This window comes from Astyanax mexicanus, chromosome 11 (assembly GCF_023375975.1).
Source record: "Astyanax mexicanus isolate ESR-SI-001 chromosome 11, AstMex3_surface, whole genome shotgun sequence".
Taxonomy (NCBI): Eukaryota; Metazoa; Chordata; class Actinopteri; order Characiformes; family Acestrorhamphidae; genus Astyanax; species Astyanax mexicanus.
In genome coordinates, this window is record NC_064418.1 from 37,352,094 (window position 1) to 37,376,662 (window position 24,569).

Sequence of the window (24,569 nt, forward strand, 5' to 3'; positions counted from 1 at the left end):
GGGTGGAAGACACCCAACACTAAGGGTCCTAAGGGTGTACCAACAAATGGCCTGGTTGCTTTGTACTGTGCCAAAGCGCCTCTCCAAATAAGCCATGGCATGGTACACTGCACTGTGTTCTGGCATGGTGTGAAGTGATCATGGTGTGATTACAAATAAATTGTGCTTTGGGGGAACATTTTCAGATCACCTAAAATGTGAACACCATAATACTACAGTGGGAAAGAATTCCTGCAATTATTATGAAAAAAAAAATATTCTATTATTTTAAATAGAGGAAAACTATCCTACACTCAGTATTAAGACTATTAGTTTAAGAATTAGATAGTAATGGTTGGTGGGGGTGTAAATTTGTAAGTAACAACACTCCATGTGCAACTAGAGTTTGATTGCACATCCTGGCAGACCCACCACCCTACACTAATAAAACTCCTTGGGAGAAACATCTAACATAACATTCCAGGGAGAGATTTTATCCATGGGAAAAAATATTCCTGAAAAAGACAGAATATGTTAAATTATTATTCCAGGAACAACATGTCCTATGCTCAGCTATGGAAAGAAACAGTGAAGTGAATTCTGCATTGATTCTAAAAATAAAACAAATACACCCACTGAAACATACACACACACACACACACACACACACTGCACAATACATGTGCATATCACTGAGGCTAGGGTAAAAAGTTGCATCCGTAAAAGTAATTGTGGACCTAGATTTAAATCTGTCATTTCTAAATTATATATACAAATGAAAATAGCACATTTTTGCACAACAACAGAATGTACTGCATATAAATGCATCTAAATGCATAAACATACACCCCCCCCCCCACACACACACACACCATCTCCATACTAATAACTACATTATCTAGTCATTGAGAGCATACAACACACACACACACACAAACATGTATTCATGCATGCACACATATATATTAGTCCAGGCTTGAGCACTACTCAGTTCAGTCACACACACACACACACACACACACACATTCACACATGAGTAGACTAAAGCATATTATAATAAGGGTTTTTGAACTTTCAGTCCTCGTTCTTTACCCCCTTCCTCACCTCTGACCACTAATGTGACACTGAGCATTCTCACTCGCAGAGTCACATCTTCACTTTTAAAATGCTTGGCCTTTTAGAAACTCTCGGCCTCTGTCTGTGGATCAGTGTGCACACAATTAAAAATGTGTAGCCGAGTGTAGCGATTGTAGCTGAAACCAAACAGGGGGATGTTATTTACTAGCCAACATCATATTATTCTCAGTAGACCCCTCTAGAATCACAGAATTTTACAGTTGATTAGAATGTGCTAAATATAAATATATTTGGTGCTTTAAATAATAAATGATAACTTCTCTGTAAGTTATTATTCAGAAATATAATGAATAAAAAATAAGGTGTTTTTAATTTGAATACAATCTACCACTATAACAGAAGTTGCAGTGCCACCCACTGTCCACATGCTGCCATTGTCCAAAAATACCCATACACACACTCCTCTCAGTCCTATAAGCAAACTACAGTTGCAGTGTGTCCATGTGACATATTTTCTACACATGTACTATTCACTATGTGCTTTATTAGTTAATTAGTCTATTTAACTACATATATGTCTGAGTATTTGTGGATATCTCTTCTAATAAATGCATCCAGCCACTTATAGCTGCACCCACTGCTGACACAGTTGTCTGGATGCACACACACAGCTTGTTTAGTCCCTGTATAGAATTACTGCCAATAGAATTGAACTGTCTTGAGCAGATAAAGATAAATCTACTGGCACTAGTCCTAATGCCAGGTGGGGTTAGAAGGGTATAAAGCCCAACATTTTGAGCTGTGGAGCAGTGGAACTGTGGAACGATGGGGGTCAAACCAGAACTTTTGGCATTAGAAAGAGAGTTGGGGATGGGTAGGGGTGCTGCTCATATAATATCTTGAGCTTACTCAAGCTCTTGTGGCTGAATGCAATCAAATCTTCACCACAGTGCTCCAATATCTAGTTAAAAGCCTTTCCTGGGCCATAGTCACACATAGTTACTTCAATTATATATATATAATATCTCCCTCCCCTTACTGGTATCTGTGTTTGCATGTTTTTTAGGTTGCTGGGGCAGCCACTGCTTGTTTTTTGAAAGCCGACCTGCTGTGGTGCCACCCCCGCCTTCCCATTACCCTCCGCCTACGAACAGTCACATGCTCTGGCATTTAGACCCCTGGAACCTTCCACCAGCAGCACTCTCATGTCCCGCATACAGGCACGTAATCTCCAGACAATACCGCAGGAGACACGGAACAGGTCATGCACAAATATACAGTACTGTGCAAAAGTTTTTGGCACCAAAGCAATTTACACTAATCCATTTATCTCAGCATTATGTGTGTTTTTACCTAAAGAAACACCACATATGATTTGAACAGATGCAAATAAACATACGTACAGTAAAACGTAACAAGGAATTCTCATTTTTAACTAAGTATGCTATATCCTGTAAGCCAAGCTGAAGAAAAAAGTGTAGCGATTCCAGATTTCTCCTGGATGCTCCTCAGCCAGCATGTGTATATTATGTTCAGTTCCATCAGCAGCTCACCTGACTAAATTTACCAATTTACCAAACCAGGTTTTGATATGATAAGAACTAGAAATAACTCTATTAAACTCAGATGAGGAGAGATTATGAGATGTTTTAAGGAAAACAGGGCTGTTAAAGCTCTGCTTTTTGAAAAATTGCTGTTTGTATTTATTGTAATGCTATTGTAGTGTTTTACTGAGCTAATAAACACTTACTTCACAGATAAGAAGCTTTTTCTTAACTGACATTCCCACAAGTGCCTAAAATGTTTGCACAGTACTGTATACAAAACAAAAAAGGCCATATTAGAATAGTGGGCCACTCTGAATCCAAATTATAATCTTGAAGCAAATATTATGTTCATATAAGGTTTATCTGTAGCCATAAAAACATGCACAACCACCACCTGAAATCATTCATCAACCATTTGGTTTGATTCCAAGTCATAGTTTGGTAAAGTTGTGGTTAGGGCTGAGTAATATTTAATAAATATCAGTATATTCTGAACTGTCTTTATCCTAACATCCTGTTACCACCTGTGTGTGATTTAGTTATGAAAAAGTAGGATGACACTCTTCTGCAAAATTATATTATATAAATATTAATATTAATAAAGACAACAACTTCTCAAACTCTCTCAATCTCAAACAACATAATGCAGTACAGTTTGAGACAGTAAAATGCCACAAACATATATAAGTATTGTGCTTGTAAGGCTACATTTTACGATGCTTACATGCTTTTCAAAGACAACTGTGACATGGCTAAAAAACAGATCTGCATTATTTTGTCACAAAAATAACAGATTTTGCTGGATTAAGTGAAATACTTAATTAACATAAGACTCACAGAAACATTTATCTGAATCAGTGATATGCATGTTTGCTGATTAAATTATAAAACGTCTCTTGCTTTAAGAAGGGTGCACAAGAAGTCTTCTAGCCAATTATTATTTTATTTTTTTGAAGCACTTATACTTTGTGTGTCATTGCTTGGAGTCTCATTTTTTAAAACTTTGATTTAGATTTTGTGATTAAACTATTGCAATAACCATTGTAGTAATGGTGTAAAAAACATGTTTTATATATAATATTAGCCTTTTATAGTAACACATGAACTACTAATGGCGCAATCTTACATTTTTTAATACTGTCTGAAATGAACAATAGAAAGCACTGCCACTGACACTGCAACTTCCTCATAGAGTCGTTTCCAGAGATTTCTTACTCCTTTTCCTTCTGCCTTCCACCTGCTCCCCACAGCTCCACATAGCCGCCATGCCATCAGCAGCAGCTGGGCCCCTTACCCCCAGGGACTGCACACACATGTCTGAGGGACAGATAAGCAGAGGACTGACTAAAAGGCATATATTTCTCTCCTTATCTGCACATTCAATCATTTTCATTCTTTTTAAATTCACTAATGAATCTGTAAATGTTGTCAACTTGGACTTACTGCTCTTCAGCAGAACTTAAATTAAGATTATGGTGATTTCATAACACACAGGGCAACCATCCATGGCTCAGTCATCCTTCAGCACAGAGGCCTATAAACAGAGCACGGGTCAGTGCCTAGTCTGTGTTTGTGGTTACTAAGCAACTTTGGACGTTGTGTGGTCTGACCTCGTCATAAATAATTTTTAACCTGTCACCTTTGGGACTTCCATTACTCGATACTTACTTAATCTGATTACATGTTGTTACATGTAGTTTATGTTTTTTATATATTTTTTAGATTTCGTATAAAGCTTTTCATAATGAATGAACCCTCAAAAATGGTCCAAAATGACAAAAATAGTGAAATAAAATATTTTATGACTATTTTACACTAAAGATAAATTACAAACACCCAGATACCCCTTTTTATGACAGCACTGATATTTATAGCATAGTATAAATAATCTTGAGTTCTGTCAGGTAGCTATTTTGTTTTTGACTCAATCTCACAAAAACATATCTTTACGCATCCTGCATGAAGTCATAATAATCATGTGTCACAAGACATGTCGAGGCACACTTCAAACTGTCCACGGTCTTCAAGAAGACGATGTTAAGAATGCTTTAACAGGAATTAGACATGGCGTTTTCGTCTGCTGAAAAGCATATCTCTTCCTATGACACGGTTGCTATAAACATGAAGGCACACCAGCCAATTCACTTATTTCTTTGGCAAGGAGCCCTGGTTTTCTGTGTCACGAATATGCCTGGGTAAACGCTCGCAGTAGGAGGTGACCTGAATACAGCACAGTATTCCAGCTTCCAAACGGTTTTCTAACAGGGCTTCCAGTAACTCTGACACTTGAATCAATGAATCAGTGAGGTTGTTCGACTTACAAACTTAAAATAAGTCAACGGTAAATGAAGGAATTGTGTTTTAAGTGTATAAGTAAATGTTTTACATAACATGGTTAACATAAAATGGCTAAGGCATTAGTAAGGATCAAAAATAAACTATTTAGATCCATAAATATCAAATTAAGTGCATTGATATTTCAATTATTTTTCCATAATGTTACAGTAACAATGTTTATACTGACTTTATTCCTTTTGACTGAATGGAAATGTGTAGCATGGTTACACTTCCAAATCATAAATGGTTGAGCCAGATGCCAGCGACTTTTATACCAGTTGTCCCAGACTGAGATTAACAGGCTACCACACACATTCTGCATTTCTCACCTGGTGCAACAGTCTCGGCCTCATTCAGACCTTTAGGGAGGAGCTGCATTCTTGGGGGGGAAGCAAGAATCATAGCCAAGACACTGTCACAAAGTGGTGGCACAAAATCTAATAAGGAAAAAGCCAGGGTACAGCTGTAATATTTTAGCCTGCCACTTTGTAGCAGTTTGGCTCCAGTGAGGATAACTCCCTTTCCAGCAGATGGTAACATTCATAAAATCTGTCCTCCTGACCGTTTGTATGAAAATAAATGTAACAAAAACTGTTGCCATCTAAACTTAAAAAAATAATAAAAGGTTATAAACATTTATTAAGGTTGATTACACAAATCTCAAAGGACTTTTGGGTTTTTTTTTTAGCTTTGCTTTTTTGGGACCTTTATTTTTCAAGGTGTATACTGTATACCCTACAGGAGCTTCCCACACACTTACAGTCTAAAAGTCAACACAGTTCTGTGATGATACTGAATGGCGTATGTGCAATTTTCTCCACCAGCCATTTTTCACTGTTGACTCAGAATAGGGAGACTCCAGTGCTTCCCCCATCACACCACTTCCTAAAATTGCTGCGTCAAGTTGTTTAAGTCTTTCTGACTCACAAGGGCTGCCAAAATCCTCCAGAGTATTGCTACGTGCTATAGCAACTGCACTGCAGTCGAAAGCTTTCATGTTGTTTTACTAAAGCTGAATTCTCCTGTCAATCCACTGGCAGCCATTGTAAATGTCAACGTTTCACAGAGTTCCTCTGCCCTAGAAAGTGCAGGCTCGGCTGTTGCCATTTTAGCTCACTAACAGCTCCCCAGATAGACAGTGAGAACCTGTCTAAAACTTACACTGCATTAAATAGCATTGTTTGAGTTCCTCTGGCCACTTGTGACATTAGACACATACAGCAAATTCCAAGCCTATTCCCAGTGGTGTTAAGACTGTGTTAAAACAGTCATGGCAGACAAAACTGCTGTTAACTGAACAGTTCAATGGATACAAATCTGTTTTACAAAATAAATTAGCTGCTCCTTTGATGTGTTGCTTAGTAAAAAAAAAAAAGAGCTACATCAAGCTAACTCTCACTAGCCTAGAATAAATGCTTAGATCTACACTCACCTTCATATTCTCACCTTTGCCTACGCCTGCTCCATTTATCGAAAATTATCGTTAAACAGTGATGCAATGTCACACATTGCAAAGACTAGCATTTTGTGTAAGTAAATGAATTAGCCAACTCTTATAATCAATGCAGGGGCGGATCTAGCCATGTTGGGGCCCTAGACAAAATATAAACAAGGGGCCCTCATTCTTGAAACACACACATAAACCAAATAACTAGAGATGGAACGATCGATCGGCAGTGTATCGGTATCGGCCAATTTTCAGCCAAAATACGGTATCGGCGATCGGCAGATATTCTTCTATTCTTCTTTTAGCCGATCTGATTCAGGAGTTTAGGGTTAAGCAGTTTATCAGAGCTGTGTGAATGAAACTGGTGAAACCGGAAACCGGTGAAACTGCTCACTTACAGGAAGCTGCAGTTCCTCGTCCAACCACTAGTCGGAGCTGCAGCACAAGTCCCGCTGTCTTTACTCAGTCAGAGCTACAGCCCAGCCACGGGCTACAGAGGCAGCTCAGCCAGTCAGACTGGAGCGTTTTTTTTTTTTGTTTTTTTTTTTTTTACAGTTTTCTTAAGTTCAGGAAATAAAGGTTTTAACCCCACTAACTGGATAATACTGCTCTCCACAGTTCATCTTTCAGCACAAGCAGCTAACAGCAGCAGTTTAGAGCAGCCGTCACGGAGACACTGCTCGGATTACATTAAAAACAGGTCAGTTAGCGCGCTGCTAACCTCATGATGTTTATAACTACGGAGTTTAGTGGACCCACCACGGCTGCAAAGTTAGACTGTTGAAGGCTACTGAAGACTATTAAAGGCTATTGGAGGTTATTGAAAGGGTTATTGGGGGCAGAAATCAGTAAAGGCTGGTTAGATAAGTGATTCACGTCCTCGTCCTTTGCTGCGGTGAAACTGCGACTAGCGCTGTCACAGTGATGTTTATTAACGTCATTAAAACAGATTTTGTCAGGTATTGTCTTATAAATATTTACACATAACTTATATCTCTTCTAAAAAGCTTTTATTTTGGTCAGTAACAGATTATGGACTAGTTTAATGCAAGCAACGGAGGGGGGTATGTGTGTTTGGACATTATTTAGACATTAATTCGGTATTCTACTGATATTTCTGTTGTTTTTAATAGAAATATGTTTTTTCTTTACTTTACATAAGTAACAAATTAACATTGTTTTTGGTGTATTTACTGTAGCTGGGATGGTCAGATTTGGGGGCCCCTATCGAGGACCGATTTGGTCAAGGCCCTAGGCAAATGCCTAGGTTTGCCTAATTAAAGAACCGCCCCTGAATCAATGCTCGGGGGCTCTCTGTGTGCTGACTGGATACTACTGTCTCCTGCACAGCAGCCCACCTGAGAAGAGAGCTAGGTTAACACGTCAACAAACTCAAGTAACTCGCAGCTAGCTTGTAAGCGTACTATGGCGTCACATTAATGTCAAAAGTCGGGGGCTCAAAAATACCAGGTGAAAAAAATTAACCGGCGTGTTTTACCATTTTGCGTGTGTAAATTAACTTCTCGTAAGCATAAATGTGAAACTAGCGAACAAAAAAGGGCATCGTGTGCGCACGCTATTGGCTGATATCTCCAGGGTTCGGGACGGACCGCCTACTTCCACCAGAGCCATAGAGAGAGACAAGTGGTCATTACAAAATAAACACACAGAAAATGAGCTATTCTTCAAAGGGTACGAAATGACAGCATGCAAAGGCTAAATGAAGGTAGGTTTTTAGAGTCTTCACAACTGTCTATCAGAGAACAATAAAAACTGTTATAATAAATAAATAAATAAAGAAACTTCTCTAATTTATAAAAGTACTCATCAGATCATCAGATAAACTGCAAACAGTGGATAAAAGTAAATAGCAAGTAGAGCAGCTGTTAGCTAGAATTCTTAGGTCACAGTGTTAGCATTACTATTCCTTTATGCTTCAAAACATGAAGTGGACCTGTCATTGGTTCAAGAAACACAATTTAATTTATGTATGTATCATCTGTTGGAGGCCTTATAAAACTTATTCCCAGCTCAAGCTTACCCACCAGTTTTGGTTGACCAGCTTTTCAACAGCACAGTGTAGTAATGTTGGTATTATGGGCATTATGGGACTGATACTATAGACTGAGACATTAAACTGTAATAATTAATGCATTTCATCTGTTTGCATTGCATTTCTGATGACCTATGGCAATTTAGTGGCCAGCCAATTGGTCTGTCTTTATTTTTTTGTAAGCATTTGCTTGGTTTTGGTAAAGAAAAAAAAGTTTGTTACAATAAATATGTTGCTGTCCTGGATTTGAACCTCCAACATTAAATGATGAAACAGTGGAAATAAAAACAATATTTAGTGGTCTTAAAAATATGTTCAGATTTAGCATATTGATGACAGAATAACTAAAATAATCATGACTCTCTGCTCTCCCTCATATGAAAGTCATTTTTTTAAATTATTGGTATTGGTATCAGGTATCAGCGATATTGGCCCTGTGTTTTCTTGGCATCAGTTCGATATCAATTTGTACAGTATAGCACACAATATAGGATATATATTTTTGTTTCAGTTTGATGGTTTAGCTGGTCTACCAAACCAAATAAATTTGGCCTGACCAAAATTATGTACCATACCATAACGTATGCCATATATACGTTTTGGCTGGATGACCAGCCTTTGCATAGTTTTGAACATCAAAGATTTTCAGCAAAATCTCTAACTTTTTTTGATAGCTTTTCTGACACCTTTCTAAATCCTTCAGAGCTCCATGCTTTATTTAGACGCTCCAGGTGAAGAAGCTGGTGTTAGTGGTTGTTTGCTTGTCTGCCTCCATCAGGTCCAGAGTCTCCTTCTATGTGAGACGCCCTAAGGATAGCATTCAAGTGACAGAGATCAGACTGGAAGCCTATTAATAGCAGTGACAGCAGCAGCTGTGGAGTAAGACAGGCCATTCAGTCAGTCACTGGGCAGCCAGGAGAATGGCGCTGCTTTCTGAGGGGGAAGGGATGCATGCCAGAGCTTTTACAAGGCTTCATATCTGTTTGATATACGGTTTTCTTGTCTTGATTGCTCAACTGCTGTGTAATGTGTGATAAAAGCAACTAAATGACCTTAGCTTCCAGTAATAGAAGACAGATTTGGGCAGGTGACATCCTGGGGCAGATATCCCCTTGTTCTGCTTTTTCTATTATTAACCTGGGATAGCTCAGACTCAATTGTCTATGGCTTAAATTGGAATCGTGTTATAAAAAGTGTATGAGGCGTTATATGATTTACATAGGCCTTTCAATCCTGAAGTCCTTCATTAGACCCAAAGTTTTAATAAAAAAGTGTAATTTAGAAATAATCCTCTATAAGAGCCCATAATTTATGCAAATATTGTTTTTTTGTGATATAAAGATCACATGACGTTTTTGTAAAATATTTTTTTAACCATATGAATTGTTTAAAAAAGTTAGTATAGACCTAAACAAAGCCAACATTTTTGTTAGACACAGAGGGAATTTGACCTCCACCATCAACCAATCTGTGCATTGAACACACATTCAGTACATACTAGTGAGCACACGTACAGTGATACAGAAAGCATATTTGCACAGCATGGCGGGCAGCCTCCCTTGCCACCAGTGGCAGCTTGGCAAATCCAGCTTGGCAAACACAACCCTCTCATCAATATCAATGGGATACAACTGTTCCACACTAAGCCATTACTTTCCTGCAGAAGCTAAAATACACATGCATGTAGTACATTTACAAATTATCCTGTGATGCATCCAGGATGTCCAATATATGTTACTTAAGAACTTTCTGAGTTAAAATATAGGACAAAGTGCTGTAAAGGACTTTCAACAACTCTATATATTTATTTTAATTGCCATAGGATTTAAGGAGTTACAATGCATTACTGTGACCATCATATTCACTGATACAAAAGACATTCAAACTCTCTTCATTAGGCTCTTTATTAACAATCCTCCAAGGACAGCAACAAAAAAACTGAAACCACTCCAAAATATAATATGAAGATCCTTAACACCTCAAAACACTTCTTCTGGCATACTCGTCTAAATGCCCATTGTCTACTGTTAGTGTTTTAATGGTTAGTTAGACAAATATAGATTTAAGAAACTTGGCACTAAGTCGGTAGCAAGAACAACAGAACTCCTGCTATCTGCAACTTCCCAAACTGCTTATCTCTAAAAAGACGTGAAAGATCAGAGCCAAAGAAGATCACAGCACTGAATCACCACTCTTGGGCTTCTGTTCTCCATCTGCCACAAGGATACCACGTCCCACTCACCCAAACAGCCTCTCACCCACTGGCTTACCGGCTTCCTGTGGGAGTAAGAATATCAGGCAACGTGGACATAGAAGGCCTGAGGTGTGTATGAATCCAGCACAGAGCGCTGTCATCACTGTGAAGGAAATCTGGCTCTAATAGAGTCTGATAGTGTCGGAGCCAAGATGGATGACCTTTTGCTTTTGCCTCACCTGATATGACTGTCAGATAAAAAAAAAGTTTTAGATCTTTGTGGAGCTTTTTCTAACTGCGTCATTCTTGTTTTTTTAGCTCTGGGTTCAGTCAGCCTTGCTTTTTTTTAGTATTTTGTGCTAAGTCCCAGTTTCCCAAAAGCATATTAATAATAAGATATTCTTAACTGGCAGAGCAGGTATTTAGTGTAATGCTTGGTGAACCATTTAATAGTCATACATGTATTAATCCAAGAGGCTTCTTTGATACTCAGCCCAGTATAGACTCAACTTCTTTTTTTAATGGAATGTTAAGCATGTCTTCATTGCCAGTAATGTTGTGACAGTATTATATGATCCTTTTCCCAGGTAACACAAGACTCCATGCCTAACACATAACCCAGTCTAGGCCACAGTCCACCCACCCACACCATGCCGCCCACCCTACAGGCATCTACCCCACCCAGCTACTGGAAACCCCATGACAGCTGGGGTGGAGTTGGCTGGGCGTAGAGGTGAGGGGGGACGGTGGGGGCTGTGACGTTTGAGAGTGGGGTGAGCAAATGTGAGCAAGGCTACATATAGCAGCACTCCTGAATGCTGGTGGTCATTCTAGCCAAGTCTTCCAACCCAGCCAGTTTTAACCCGGCATACACTCCAGAGTTTCTCCACCATGAGCAAGTCCTACAGTGCCTCCGCCGAATCGGCCTCCTCCTACCGCCGGACCTTTGGCTCAGGCATTGGCTCCTCCATGCCAAGCTCTCTGTTCTCCGGCCTGGGCTCCTCTGGCTCCTCACGCATGTCCTCCAGAGTCTATGAGGCGACCAAGAGCTCCAGCTCCCCTCTCTACTCCGGCCACCGCTCCTCTGCATCCTCCTTCAAGGCTGGACCCGTGATGCGCAGCTATGCTGGTGAGAAGCTGGACTTCAACCTGGCCGATGCCATGAACCAAGACTTCTTGAACACACGCACCAACGAGAAGGCCGAACTGCAGCACCTGAATGACCGCTTTGCAAGCTACATCGAGAAAGTGCGCTTCCTGGAGCAACAGAACGCAGCTCTTGTCGTGGAGTTGGACCGCATGCGTGGCCGCGAGCCCACCCGCATCACCGAGATGTACGAAGAGGAGATGAGAGAACTTCGAAGGCAGGTGGATGCAGTGACCAATCACAGAGCTCGCGTGGAGGTTGAGCGGGACAACCTGGCTGATGACCTTCAGAAGCTCAAACTCAGGTAAGAGGGGACTATAAAACTAGCCAGAGTCTATTAGTACAACTTGAAGACAAGAACTTGATGAATCGGCCATAAATATATGGACTTTTTTTATTCTGTATGTCATCCAAATCAGCTAGAGAGATATATGATTAAAACCTTTATAGCCAAGAGGAGTATGGGAGCATAACACAGTGCAAAATCTATTGCCTATTAAACAAGAAAACAGAGAGGAATTTAATATTCAGACCATGTGGAGCTGTTTTAAGGACAACCTTAAAAAAAGAACCTCAGTGTCTTTGTAATTCCTTTTCAATGCCATGGTTGGTGGGAGGGTTTCTATCATTCCTATCTATTTTGACTCCCGTTATGTAACAGCATGACTGGCCTGAAAGACGTCACAGAATGCCTGGCTTGAAAGAATCTGGCTGTCTGTGTAATTTATGGAAATGTATTGTAAATGTGTGTAATATTCTGTATGCATATTCTAGCATGTCTATAAAGATGTTTTAATGTGTGCAGAAATGGCAAAGGACATGAATTTAGATTAAATGGAAGTTAATGGTCTAGGTTACATAATTTGTCAGTAGCACTGCTCTTCAAGCGGTTTATGCCAATATTCTTGCAATACACAAGAAAGCATTCCAGCTGACAAACATCCTGTAGTCCTAAAATCACCTCAGGAACAGAGGCAAGTGGCATTTTTCAAAAGATATTGCAAAAAACAATATAATTGTACCTCGCGGATATTTATCAAACAGGATTGAATTAGTAGTGATTGCCTGGGCCCGGGCCTGTGCTTGCCGAGGCCAGACGTTCTAAAGATTTATAAAGGAAAAAGCTCTGAACACGGTCACGCCAGCTGTGATATTATCACAGGATGAACCATATATCTTAAAGGAGGTCGATAGATAGGTAGACAAGGCCATCTAGTAAGTACAGAGGCCATCTTGGAATAAAAGGGACATAGTGTATAAACAAGAGAGTAAGAGAGAGAAAGAGAAATAGAGAGAGCATGAATGAGTGCTAGTTTTACCTCACAGTATACAGTAACCCTACGTAGTGACCACCACTGCCCGTAGCTCATGCTCATGGAGGTATGGTGTATGTTATTGGAAATGTGGTTTGACAGTACTAGAGTTGCGCTCCCAGCTGCTAGAGGACCCACAGTCATGTAAGAGCAACTCCCAGATTAGAAAGCTATTATTATCCTCCCCAACATGCTCTCCCCAACCCCCCCCAGCACTGCGGAGAATTCTCATCTCCTAAAATACCCTTATCTTGCAGCCTTGCTCTCTCTCGCTCTCACTCCATGTGTGTGGGCGAGAGCGTGTGAGTGCGTATATGTGAGGGAGTGAGCACATAGCACTCAGGGGACTCAGGCTTTAGAGTGCGACTGCCCCACATTAACAATACAGATTCAAGATAACCATTTGCAGACTGTTAATAGCAGCTGCTATTCATAGACAGTGCCTAAGAGGACTAGATATCTGCATTAAGAAGAAGGCATATACAGTAAACATTTTTTTCTTCTTTAGAGTTCTTCAAGATTATAAAGAATGGAAGTTTGACAGATGTTTTTCATTCAAATCGATTATCCATTCATAAAGCTTAACATACTCCATATGTTATGTATTGGGACACCTGCTGATTCATTGTTTCTTCAGAAATCAAGGGTATTAAAACTTCAAACACATTAATCCTGCGTTTGTTGAAAAACTGTCTATAGTCACTGTCTATAGAACTCTTTATACTAGACACTAGAGCATTACTATAAGAATTTGATTATATTCAGTAACAAGAACATTTGTGAGGTCAGAATGATGATAATGACCCCACCTTATCTGCATTCTACAAGTACCGGTACTAGACTAGAAGCTGAGTGTGTGCATTTGCAGGTCAGTGTCAGCAACTGGTGCAACTTGAATAGGTGAATGCATTTATTAAAAGGGGGATTCAGAAACATTTGTACATTTAGAGTATGAGTAGTGCAAATGGATTTTTATTGTCTTGTAAATATGCTGTTTTTATACCTAAACTAAACTTCTGTATAAAAGATTTTAGTTCTGTATAGAACTGTGAAAACTGATTAAATAATTTTTCACCTTGGTAGAATTTTTTTTTTTTTTTTTGGGAAAGGGTTCCACTATCATTACTAGTAAAATAACCCTTTTCTATAAGTACATAAATCCACTTTTTGCTCATTTTGTAATTTAATATTCTTATTCTTATTGAATACATACTTTATATATGGATACTGTACATATTAAAAAAAAGATTTTGAACAGAACCTGACACCTGTTAAGTTCTGAGATGCCACAGAGTTTAAAGTTTTACAGTTCACTGGATTCCCTTAACCCAGATAGTAATGGAGTTATCAGCCATCTGCATGTCACAACTCCCACATCTGTCATTAAAACATCATCCGATACGATCAGGCTGCCAACATTCGCACGCATGAAACCAGATACATCATGCCATTTGGACTAGGCATTGCTGCTTCAAAGGAGTCGGTGGCATCCAGTTTAATGACCAATGCAATGGTGTGATTCCACATGCCATATAACTTGGCAACGTGCCCCAATCTCATCTGACCTTTAACATTGTTAGTTCATGGTAAGGTGACACCATGTCTTATATTAAACAGCAGCTGCATATGAAACAAGTGCCTGTTGGAGACAGGATTATTTTTGGAAAACATAGACACAGCAAACAATGCTTATGTGGTTAAAATTAAATGAATATTCTGTTACCTAGAGTATAAAATGAATGTAGCTACGTAATGTTTCATCTAAGGACATTTGTAAAGATGTTTGAGCACTTTTACAGTGTTGCTTCTTCTTACACAGGCTTCAGGAGGAGATCCACCAGAAAGAAGAGGCTGAGAACAACCTCTCCGCTTTCAGAGCTGTGAGTTGACCTCATGCACCAATTAAATGTTTTACATATTCAAATACTTTCAAAAATCAAAATCAGAGATCTGCTGAAGTCATTAAATCTTACATTTGAAGATTACCCATAGTTTTAATTTGAAGAAAAAAAAAACAGCATGTTTGATCCGAGACTTAATGTGAATTTCATCCATACGCTCTTTCCAGGATGTTGATGCTGCTACCCTTGCCAGGCTGGACCTGGAGAGACGCATCGAGAGCCTCCAGGAAGAGATCGCCTTCCTGAAGAAGATCCATGAGGAGGTCTGTATGCTTTTTATAGCTTATGCTTGGTCATTCCGTTACTCAACACAGACTCACTGCACTCTATTACCTCTACCTACATCAGCAGACCATTAAAAACTCTGATCTTCTTAGATTTGGCCTAAATGTAACCTCCTGAGCACACAAACTGAATGATCTCAACCATTCACACATACAGTATATGGACAAAAGTGGTAGAACACCAGCTCATTCATTGTTTTTTTTTCTGAAATCAAGTGTATTAAGGGTATAAGAGATTATCATGCATCATACTGTACAGGTGGGGCTTTTGTACTATATTTTGCAGCAATTTTGTGAGGATATGATTGCATTCTGCAACAAGAGCCTCATCTGGAATTAGATATGGTTCTAATATCCTCATATTTCTCTGCTCCAGTGAGTCTTATTGTATTGGTACTTCTCTACAAGGGTTAGGCAAACTGTGTGCTTGTGTAAGTGCAGGTGAATGAATTCATTATAGAAAGGGTGTCCACAAACATGTGGACATATAGTGTTATTAGCACTACACAACATATTTACAGAAACATAGTTTGTACTACACCGAGACTTTCAAATGTCACACACACACACACACACACACACACACACAAAGGTTAGTGTAATTCTTACTTTTGCCCTGTTCTCTCTGACATTTGGGGTGAAATGTTAATGTGACACATGCTTGTGTGTGTGTGTGCTTGTAGGTGTGTCAGCTGTGCTCTGACAGTGAGGGGGCAGCGCAATGCTGTAGAACAGATGCATTTCTATAATTAAAACCTGAGAGAGGGATTCAGACACGCAGCTGTGACACAGGACTAGAAAAAAAAAAGACTAGATATTCCACTGCCCCACATTTACTGTTTATTTATAGAAACACTATGCACTGTACTCGGGTACTGTACTCATTTGCTCGTTATTAAGTTATTAGATCTAGTCATTAGAAACCTAAATTAGCTTCATAAAATTCATAAATTTTAAACTTAAATTATCTCATTCAAGCAGGTGAAGCTCATTAACCGAGGTGTGTTTTTTCTATAACTGCTAATGCCATTTAATATTTCTGTGTACAGGAGATCCGCGAGCTCCAGAACCAGATGCAGGAGACCCAGGTCCAGGTACAGATGGACATGTCCAAGCCCGACCTGACTGCTGCTCTGAGGGACATCCGCATGCAGTACGAGGCCATCGCCGCAAAGAACATCTCAGAGGCTGAGGAGTGGTACAAGTCCAAGGTGGGTCACAGTGAAAAACATTACACAGAGAGGGTATGTCTGACACTGGTCAGCATGCTCATAGCAAGGCATTTTGAAATTCTTCAGCCTCCATGGGACAAGGCAAAAGTCTTGGGACATAATATTTCAACATACACAACATAAAACAGTACTGTAATTTTTTTTTTTTTAGAGTTTTTAATAAAAGAAATGTTCTTACATTTCCTCCCGTGAAATTTGTGAAAACATCTGAATCTTCTTAAGAACAGTGGGTGACTGAGGTCTACTTATCCACATGAGATGGACTGAGAGGATGTCAGTTAAAATGAATGATTTTGGCATTTTGACATGCCCCTGCTGACCCCATCAATCAAGTCCTGACTGTAGCTAAATATCTTTATCCACAGGTGTCCGATCTGAACCAGGCCGTGAACAAGAACAACGATGCACTGAGACAGGCCAAGATGGAGACCATGGAGTTCCGTCACCAGATCCAGTCCTACACCTGCGAGATCGACTCCCTCAAAGGCACAGTAAGTGGCTATTCAATTTCTCCGTCTTTATATGCTGTGTAGGAGCAGTCTTCAACCCCACAGAAATCAGGTACTCAAGACATGAGCACCTGATTTCAGCCGAGCAGTCTGTAATATATTTGCTAAGGTCTTGGCAGAGACTGTGTCAGTGAAGCACAGAACTCTTTTATATATATTCTTTGCTATGAAATTACTTTTCTCTCTTTCTCTATAACTCTCTCTAGAACGAGTCTCTGAAGAGGCAGATGAGGGAGATGGAAGAGAGGATGGGCGGCGAGGCAGGAGGCTACCAGGACACCATCAGCCGCCTTGAGGGCGAGATTGCTAAAATGAAAGATGAGATGGCCCGTCACCTGCGGGAGTACCAGGACCTCCTAAATGTCAAGATGGCCCTGGATGTGGAGATTGCCACATATAGGAAGCTGCTGGAAGGAGAGGAAAGCAGGTGAGGGGTCGAATAAAGAATAGAGAAACTATTTAGAGAGATGTTATTAGGTTTACAAGACATTTGTAGTATAAAAATATATTCTTGATTATTATGTTGTCAGTGGATAAATGTGTAAACCTTAGCTGTAGTTCTTTTATAAATATAATAAACAAATTACAAAGATGAAAAGACTGACGTGTGTGTAGTTGTATCGCTACTATAACAATGAGAAATGATAATGATAAAATATAAAGATTTTAGTTCTATTTTGACTCAGAAATTGCCAATATAATTGGCTGGTCTGAATACAGCTAGAGAAAGCTGTCAGCTTGACCATGTGAAGAACATAGATGTATAAAATTAAATCTACTCAACTTAGGAGTACAGACTGTGTTCATGTGCCCTTTGACACTTGTGAATGCTACATACATTTTCTTATTTTATTTTGGACATCTTGCTCACGTAACCTGTCATCTTTTATTCTCAGGATCACTCTGCCTCCACAGTCATTTTCTTCACTGAGCTTCAGAGGTGATATGAGAGGTGAGGCCTTTATATGTTTCTATCTCTCTCTCTCCCTCTCTTTAGATATATTATTCTATATTGCATTATATCTGTCACATAGACACTGAGATCACTGTCAACCAACTGAATGTATGTGACATAACCTAAACACTCCACCAGGTGGAGCAAAGCCATTGTGTTGAGATTTGTTATTTTTTCATCATGTAACTGTTTTTCTAATGATGGAGCAGTTATATGGCTAGGGATGCTAATATTCAGAATAGTTAGTATCTTATCCTCACATATTAGCTTTATAGCTGTTCACATATAATGATGTAATAAATAAAAACATATAATAAATAAATAAAATAAACTATAGTGCTAAACATGATTAATATCTGATAAAGTATATGGTTTTATAGGTTATGGGTATATATACAGCTCTGGAAAAAATGAAGAGGCCAGTTCAGTTTCTGAATCAGTTTCTCTGATTGTGCTATTTATAGGTATATGTTTAAGTGAAATAAACATTGTTGTTTTATTCTATAAACTATGGACAACATTTCTCCCAAATTAAAAAAAATATATATTGTCATTTCGAGCATTTATTTGCAGAAAACGAGGAATGGCTGGAATAACAAAAAAGATGCAGAGCTTTCAGACCTTAAATAATGCAAAGAAAACAAGTTCATATTCATAAAGTTTTAAGAGTTCAGAAATCAATATTTGGTGGAATAACCCTGATTTTTTAATCAAAGTTTAATGCATCTTGGCATGTTCTCCTCCATCAGTCTTACACACTGCTTTTGGATAACGTTATGCCAGAATCTAATGGTGGTTTTCAACTGTGATATTACAGAGACCAACCAAGAGCCGATCCCACAGCAGCGTTCCCCTGAGGTCCACTCCAAGAAAACAGTTCTGATCAAGACCATAGAGACCCGCGATGGAGAGGTAAGTGATACACACAGACTTTGATATGTTACTTCATTTTCTCTTTATTGCTTTGTTTTATATTGCACACAGACCTTTTTAAATTTAATTTTTCGCATCTGATGTCCCTAATCAGGACAATCATTTTTTTTTATTTCATCATTGGCTAAGAGCTGCTGTAGGGTACAGACTTCCTTTCCTCATTCTGGTAACTAAAGAAATCTATCTTAGTAAAGTATCAGAATACTGATTTTATGTAATTCCTGATGTAAAATGCTTAGGGATTTTATGATTGCACCCCCAGGGTACACAGGTATTGTATTAGACAGAGCCTTAGGTTCATACTTTGCATTTGTTTTGTCCATATATGTGCACATTCTCTGAAAGCTTAGAGAAATGAGGAAATCACAGGTCAGTGTAGCAAAAAATAAGTCAAGCAAAATAGGGCTAGTCATATTGACACATCAAAGAAGAAGAAAAGAACAAAAAAATATATATATTAAAACTTTTCAGTTGTTTTTGTAGACAAAAGAGTACAATATAGCAACCTCCCCCACCATCACCATATAAATGATGGTGGATTATTTAGATTCATAAAATCCATGCCAACATCACGGGCACATAGAAGCATCAGTTACAGCACTTAAATTAGACACATTGATTTCTTTGTTTGTTAAGGTATAAAAATAATAAATATTATTATTAAAATGTATACTGTATAATTATTATTTAGGAATTACTAAAGGATTTGCCGAATAATATATGGGTTAAGTAGTTACACAAGTGAGGAATTGAAGTGACCTGAAGTGAGTCTGTATACAGGCTCTGCAGTTCAGGCCATAGGTAAAGCCATATCATTGCTTCTTCACTCATTCAACCATCTGCCTCCTTATTTTCCATTTCCCCCTAGACTAGAACATCTATTGAGGGAATGAGTGCCATGAGCGCTCAGTGTGTAAGTTAAGAAGCATTACATCCATCCCATCTCTTCTTCATCCCTCCCACCTTCCCTCTCCAGCCTCACCTGTTCACTCTCACTCTCGCTATCTCTCTGAGAGTCCACTCCCTATAAAGCACCGCTGGCCTCCCCTGAATGCTCCCCAGGCAGCATCATTAAAATCCACTGAACAACACTGATAGGGACTGTCCTCTGTGTAGTGCCCTGCCGAACCAGGCTGAGGAGAGCGTTATCACTAGGAAACACATTTCTGACTGCACAAGACTACAGAGACTGGCTGTTTATCATTAGCTTTGACAGATAGTTCTGCACCGTCCCTAGTATTCATTCTCGGCATAAAAGCACAGTAATTGGAATTCGTCTTAAACCACCACATGCCTGTCCCATTCTTCTTTGCACTTTTTCTGGCTGCTTTACTTACCTTTCACATTTCCTAGCCCATCTGTTCAGAGTTTTATCCGTCTTCTGCCAGATGCATGACTGATCTCCACTGTTTGTCTCCCCCCAAAGGTTGTCAGTGAATCCACACAGCACCAGCAGGACATCATGTAAATCCAGCAAGGAGAGCCAAGCAGTATATCCCAACAGAATTCGATTGCATTTAAAACAAGGACATTTCCATCCTGCAGAGGCCTTCAGGGTTAGCCTTTTTGTAATGCATAATCTCGCAACATGACTCCATGGCCCATGACCCCAAGCAACTAAGGATGAATGTGAAGATAAACTTGAAAGTGTGCAAAGAAAAGAACAGATTATTGGTGACGATGAGCCCATGGCAGGCATTGCTAGAAGGAATGTCAGTATTATTGTCAGCTGAATTGTGTGTGCATATGTTCATGTGTTTGAATGCTTGTGAGCGTGTGGGTCATAGTCCTATTTTTACTGAGTCATGTTCCAACATGACAAATCAACTCAGACATATGTACTGTAAATTTTACAGAACACTAATTTTTGGTTTTTGGATTTGGTCAAATCATTAAAAAAAACTTGAAGCAGAACCAGTTCTGATGTACCTTATGTCCTGGTGACTTTCAGAATAAAATATCATTCCTTTGTGCTTACTGGATCACTGAAATTGGTATTCTCTGTGCCAGGTCACAACAGCATTGGTGCCTGTCACTCAAACGACATAACACTCAATGTTCAGTTTATAATTAGAAATGCAATAAACATACCGCAATACTGTGTAAAATACTTCTGAAGTCATGTTTTATTGAAGAACTCCACTCCAAATACTTGTAATAAAGAATAAATAAACACCTGACCACCTGTCTTTCTTCCTGTCCGTTCATCCATCCATCAAGTTGCATGCAATCACTTTATATGGGGAAAAAAATTTGAGCCACCTGCTCATATGTTGTTTATTCTGAAGTTGACTGTACTAAAAACATATTATCCTGCTTTTGTCAGAGTAACTGGTAGAAGACTTTCTAGTAAATTTTAAAACATGGCTGGTAAGATTTTGCATGATCACAACAGCATCTGATCCCTAACTCCTCAACTTATCCCAAAAGAACCAGATTTATTTCAGGGAAAACTGTTCCATTGCTCCACAGCTCAAATGGTGTGCACTATATAATCCTGCCATTAGTCATAGTGCCAAATTCAGCACATGTATACGCTGTATGTATTGGTATGGCCTTCTTCTTACACATGTAGGCTACAGTTAGCCCCTCCCCCTGCTCCACTTCAGTAGCCAACTGTCAACCCCTGAGGCCAGAGGCCATGGCAGGATGGCGTATGTGTGGAATCTTTCTTTCATCATGACCTTTCTCTCTCACTGCTCATAATCACCTCTCCTTATCCACACAAAAAGCATGCGTCCTGCCCCACTGCCTCAATCAGAGCTCCGGCTGACCTTTAGAATGCTTCCCACTGTCTCACCATCTGATTACATTGTGCTGCTCCACAACTAAAGTGGTGAAGATAACAGCTCAGGACACCATTTCCAGCAAATGCAGTGGGGAAGGGATCAATGAGTCTGTGTGAATAACCAGAACAGAACAATGCATGCAGCCAACTGTAAAACAACAAGAAAAACTTTAAAAGGGAGTTTATTCCACTTTGCAGCCTCTTCTTTTTGATTCAGAGCATTATTCATAATTCTCTTAATGGCAGTGGGTTTTCAGGTCCTGATGTAGCAAAACATCCCAAATCTATCCCAGGGTCACCACCATGCCTTATAGTTGGAATGAGGTTCTAACTGTATTTTTTGCACTATAAGACACACTTAAAGTGTCAGTCCGTAGTATTTTGTTTCTAAACTGAAATCAGAAGCATTTTTGAGTGGAGAAGGGGTAAAATATTGTGTTTAATGGTACCAGTGTGCTGGAACGACCTTCCCAGCTAAGTCTAATATATTAATTCTAAAAACTGGGGTCTAGGATCGCTGTTCGCGGGAGTTCATCTGACCACGTCACACGTCTTTACGTGCTTACGTCACATGTACAACCTCTGAAACAGGATCAGGCTTAGTTTTACGGTATTTTCACGCACACGTTCACACTGCAGCGAACCGAAGCATTTTTTGCTCCGCCTCCAACTGTTCTCTTTAGAGAGCAAATGGCTCTGGGCAGCAGCGGCAAAAAGTTTAGATATTTTTAACTTAATGCAAATGAGAAGCGAGTTTCGCTGGGCGGTAACTAATCAGCGCCACGCGGACCAAACCAAACCACAAGCTGAACTACAGCGTTACAGCTTTTTCAGACTTTACTGTGCTCTACATTACATCTCTGTTTGATAACAGAGACAGAGGATCAGCTGGTCCTGAGCTGGATATTTTAGCAGGGTTCACCAGGCGATAAAATCATGTATTTTAATAAACTTGCTCGAGTTGCGGAGAAAGCGATTGACAGCGATGGCTCGCCTCGCAGTGTGTACCGTAACTGAACGCGAGCAGCTGGTGGAGAAATGGCGAAATAAGTAGGGAACACTCAGACCTCAGTAGCCCATTTACTCATAGTATAAAATAAAAAAAAGAGTTCGCGCTAAAACCAGGATTAATATTGGACTGGCGTTTGAAAGGTGGAGAGAGAGAGAGAGAGAGAGAGAGAGAGAGAGACGTGAACCGAAAGGGTTTAAAAGGCAAGAGCTATTTTAGTTATTTGGCTTTTAATACTAACTTCTAAAGCGCTGTGGATTTTATTGCCTGTAACAGTATAGCTGCCGTGGTTAGCTTGCTAGATACTATATAACGTTATATGTAAATGTGTGTATATGTAAACCGTGCTTTGTGTAGTCAGAGTTCTTACCCAATACTTGGGCTGTGAGTCCGTTTGGGTGGCGATATGGTAGCGAGTCCAGTACGATAACACAACAGGGGAGACTGGATGTTGAATATTAACAGAAGCACTTTTATTGTTGTACAACTGGGAGGCTACGCTTAGCCGCAGGATAAACAGACTGTATACACTCTCTCTCTCTCACACACAAATACAGTCTAACTCGCCCCCTAGTGGCTACAGAGCTTCCTATAGAAAATATTAACATTTGCCCTCTAATAATTATTAATTGCTCTTACAATGCTATAAATAAATAAAAATATAAGTTATATATAATGATTATTGCAAACAATATAAATAGCTACAGTCTGACCGTCTATTTACACTTAATGCTAGTGTTTTATCAGCTGCTTAGTGAAGGGTGAAGACAAATGTTTATTATTCTCATATGATTGTTCGTCAAAGAATGCCTTCAAACTTTTGTCATATTTAGTTTTCTATCTAACTGTTTGTTTCGCTTTACACTATGACAGTATTTCATCTTAAATGTTTGAAATATGCTTTACTACGGTGGCCGAGAAAGCCCAGCACAGTGCAAATTGAAAAGCGCTGCAAAAGCACAAAACACATCCATCAAAATTACAACACAGGCGCAGCAAATAGAAAACGCGCTGCAAAAAGAAAAACGCGCTGCAAATACAACCACAACACAACGGAAGTGAGTCACAACACAACGGAATTTTCCCGGGGGACCTTAAAAGATGCTGTACCAGCTGTATACAAAGGACAATAAGTGGCAAACAAGCTTCTGAAAAGTAAGTTATGTTTATTACCTGTGATTACCACGGTTGTGTGCATATTATTAAAAGTTCTGCTTCACAAAACGCCTTGTTTGCCACTTATTGTCCTTTGTACACATAGTGAAGTCCGAGACGTTACTGAAGACACAGCTTAGCTGGTACAGCATCTGTTAAGGTCCCCCGGGAAAATTCCGTTTTCCGTGTTGTGACTCACTTCCGTTGTGTTGTGGTTGTATTTGCAGCGCGTTTTTCTATTTGCAGCGCGTTTGTCTATTTGCTGCACCTGTGTTGTAATTTTGATGGATGTGTTTTGTGCTTTTGCAGCACTTTTCAATTTGCACTGCGTTGGGCTTTCTCGGCCACCGTACTTTACAGCATAGAATACTATTTTACACTGCAATTTATTTACATTAACCTGCATTAGAAACGCTTTTACCCTAAACTAAAAATCACAATAAGCATCTGAATTAAAAATATTTTAACTAATATACAGTGTTTACACTGACAAAACTGAGAACCGTATATAATAACTCTCTTACATCATCTGAAGACTCTTTTCGCTCTAAGCGCTTGCTCTAGCTCCATCTCGCTCTCTCTCTGGCTGAACGCAGGGTTGCCAGGTCCAACAAAAATATCCAGCCCAAAGTCAGTCTAAAACCTGCCTTTCAGAAGCTAAAACAAGCCCAGTATATGTCTGTCACACGTTTGAAGCAAATGCAAAACA

General features: G+C 39.4%; 1 protein-coding gene across 2 annotated transcripts; it reads left to right on the top strand.

The window, feature by feature from the left end:
- The first annotated feature begins 11,436 nt into the window (after positions 1 to 11,436).
- Positions 11,437 to 21,093, top strand: desma (desmin a). 2 transcript variants are annotated; one of them, XM_007259932.4, is made up of 10 exons: positions 11,438 to 12,085; positions 14,914 to 14,974; positions 15,163 to 15,258; positions 16,329 to 16,490; positions 16,877 to 17,002; positions 17,227 to 17,447; positions 17,917 to 17,972; positions 18,793 to 18,887; positions 19,777 to 19,821; positions 20,335 to 21,093. In XM_007259932.4, exons 1-10 carry the CDS (start codon positions 11,526 to 11,528, stop codon positions 20,374 to 20,376), a joined length of 1,464 nt encoding a protein of 487 aa, XP_007259994.3. In that variant the 5' UTR covers positions 11,438 to 11,525; the 3' UTR covers positions 20,377 to 21,093. The 2 variants fall into 2 exon arrangements, with proteins under 2 accessions (XP_007259995.3, XP_007259994.3); XM_007259933.4 differs by lacking the exon at positions 19,777 to 19,821 and having other exon boundaries at positions 11,437 to 12,085.
- The last annotated feature ends 3,476 nt before the right edge of the window (positions 21,094 to 24,569 follow it).

Bases quoted from the DNA above. Each gene is read 5' to 3' on its own strand.
- desma (XM_007259932.4), top strand. From the start codon at position 11,526: ATGAGCAAGTCCTACAGTGCCTCCGCCGAATCGGCCTCCTCCTACCGC. The intron at 12,086-14,913 runs GTAAGAGGGGAC...CTTCTTACACAG, and splicing joins CTTCAGAAGCTCAAACTCAG to GCTTCAGGAGGAGATCCACC. The intron at 19,822-20,334 runs GTAAGTTAAGAA...CTCCCCCCAAAG, and splicing joins GTGCCATGAGCGCTCAGTGT to GTTGTCAGTGAATCCACACA.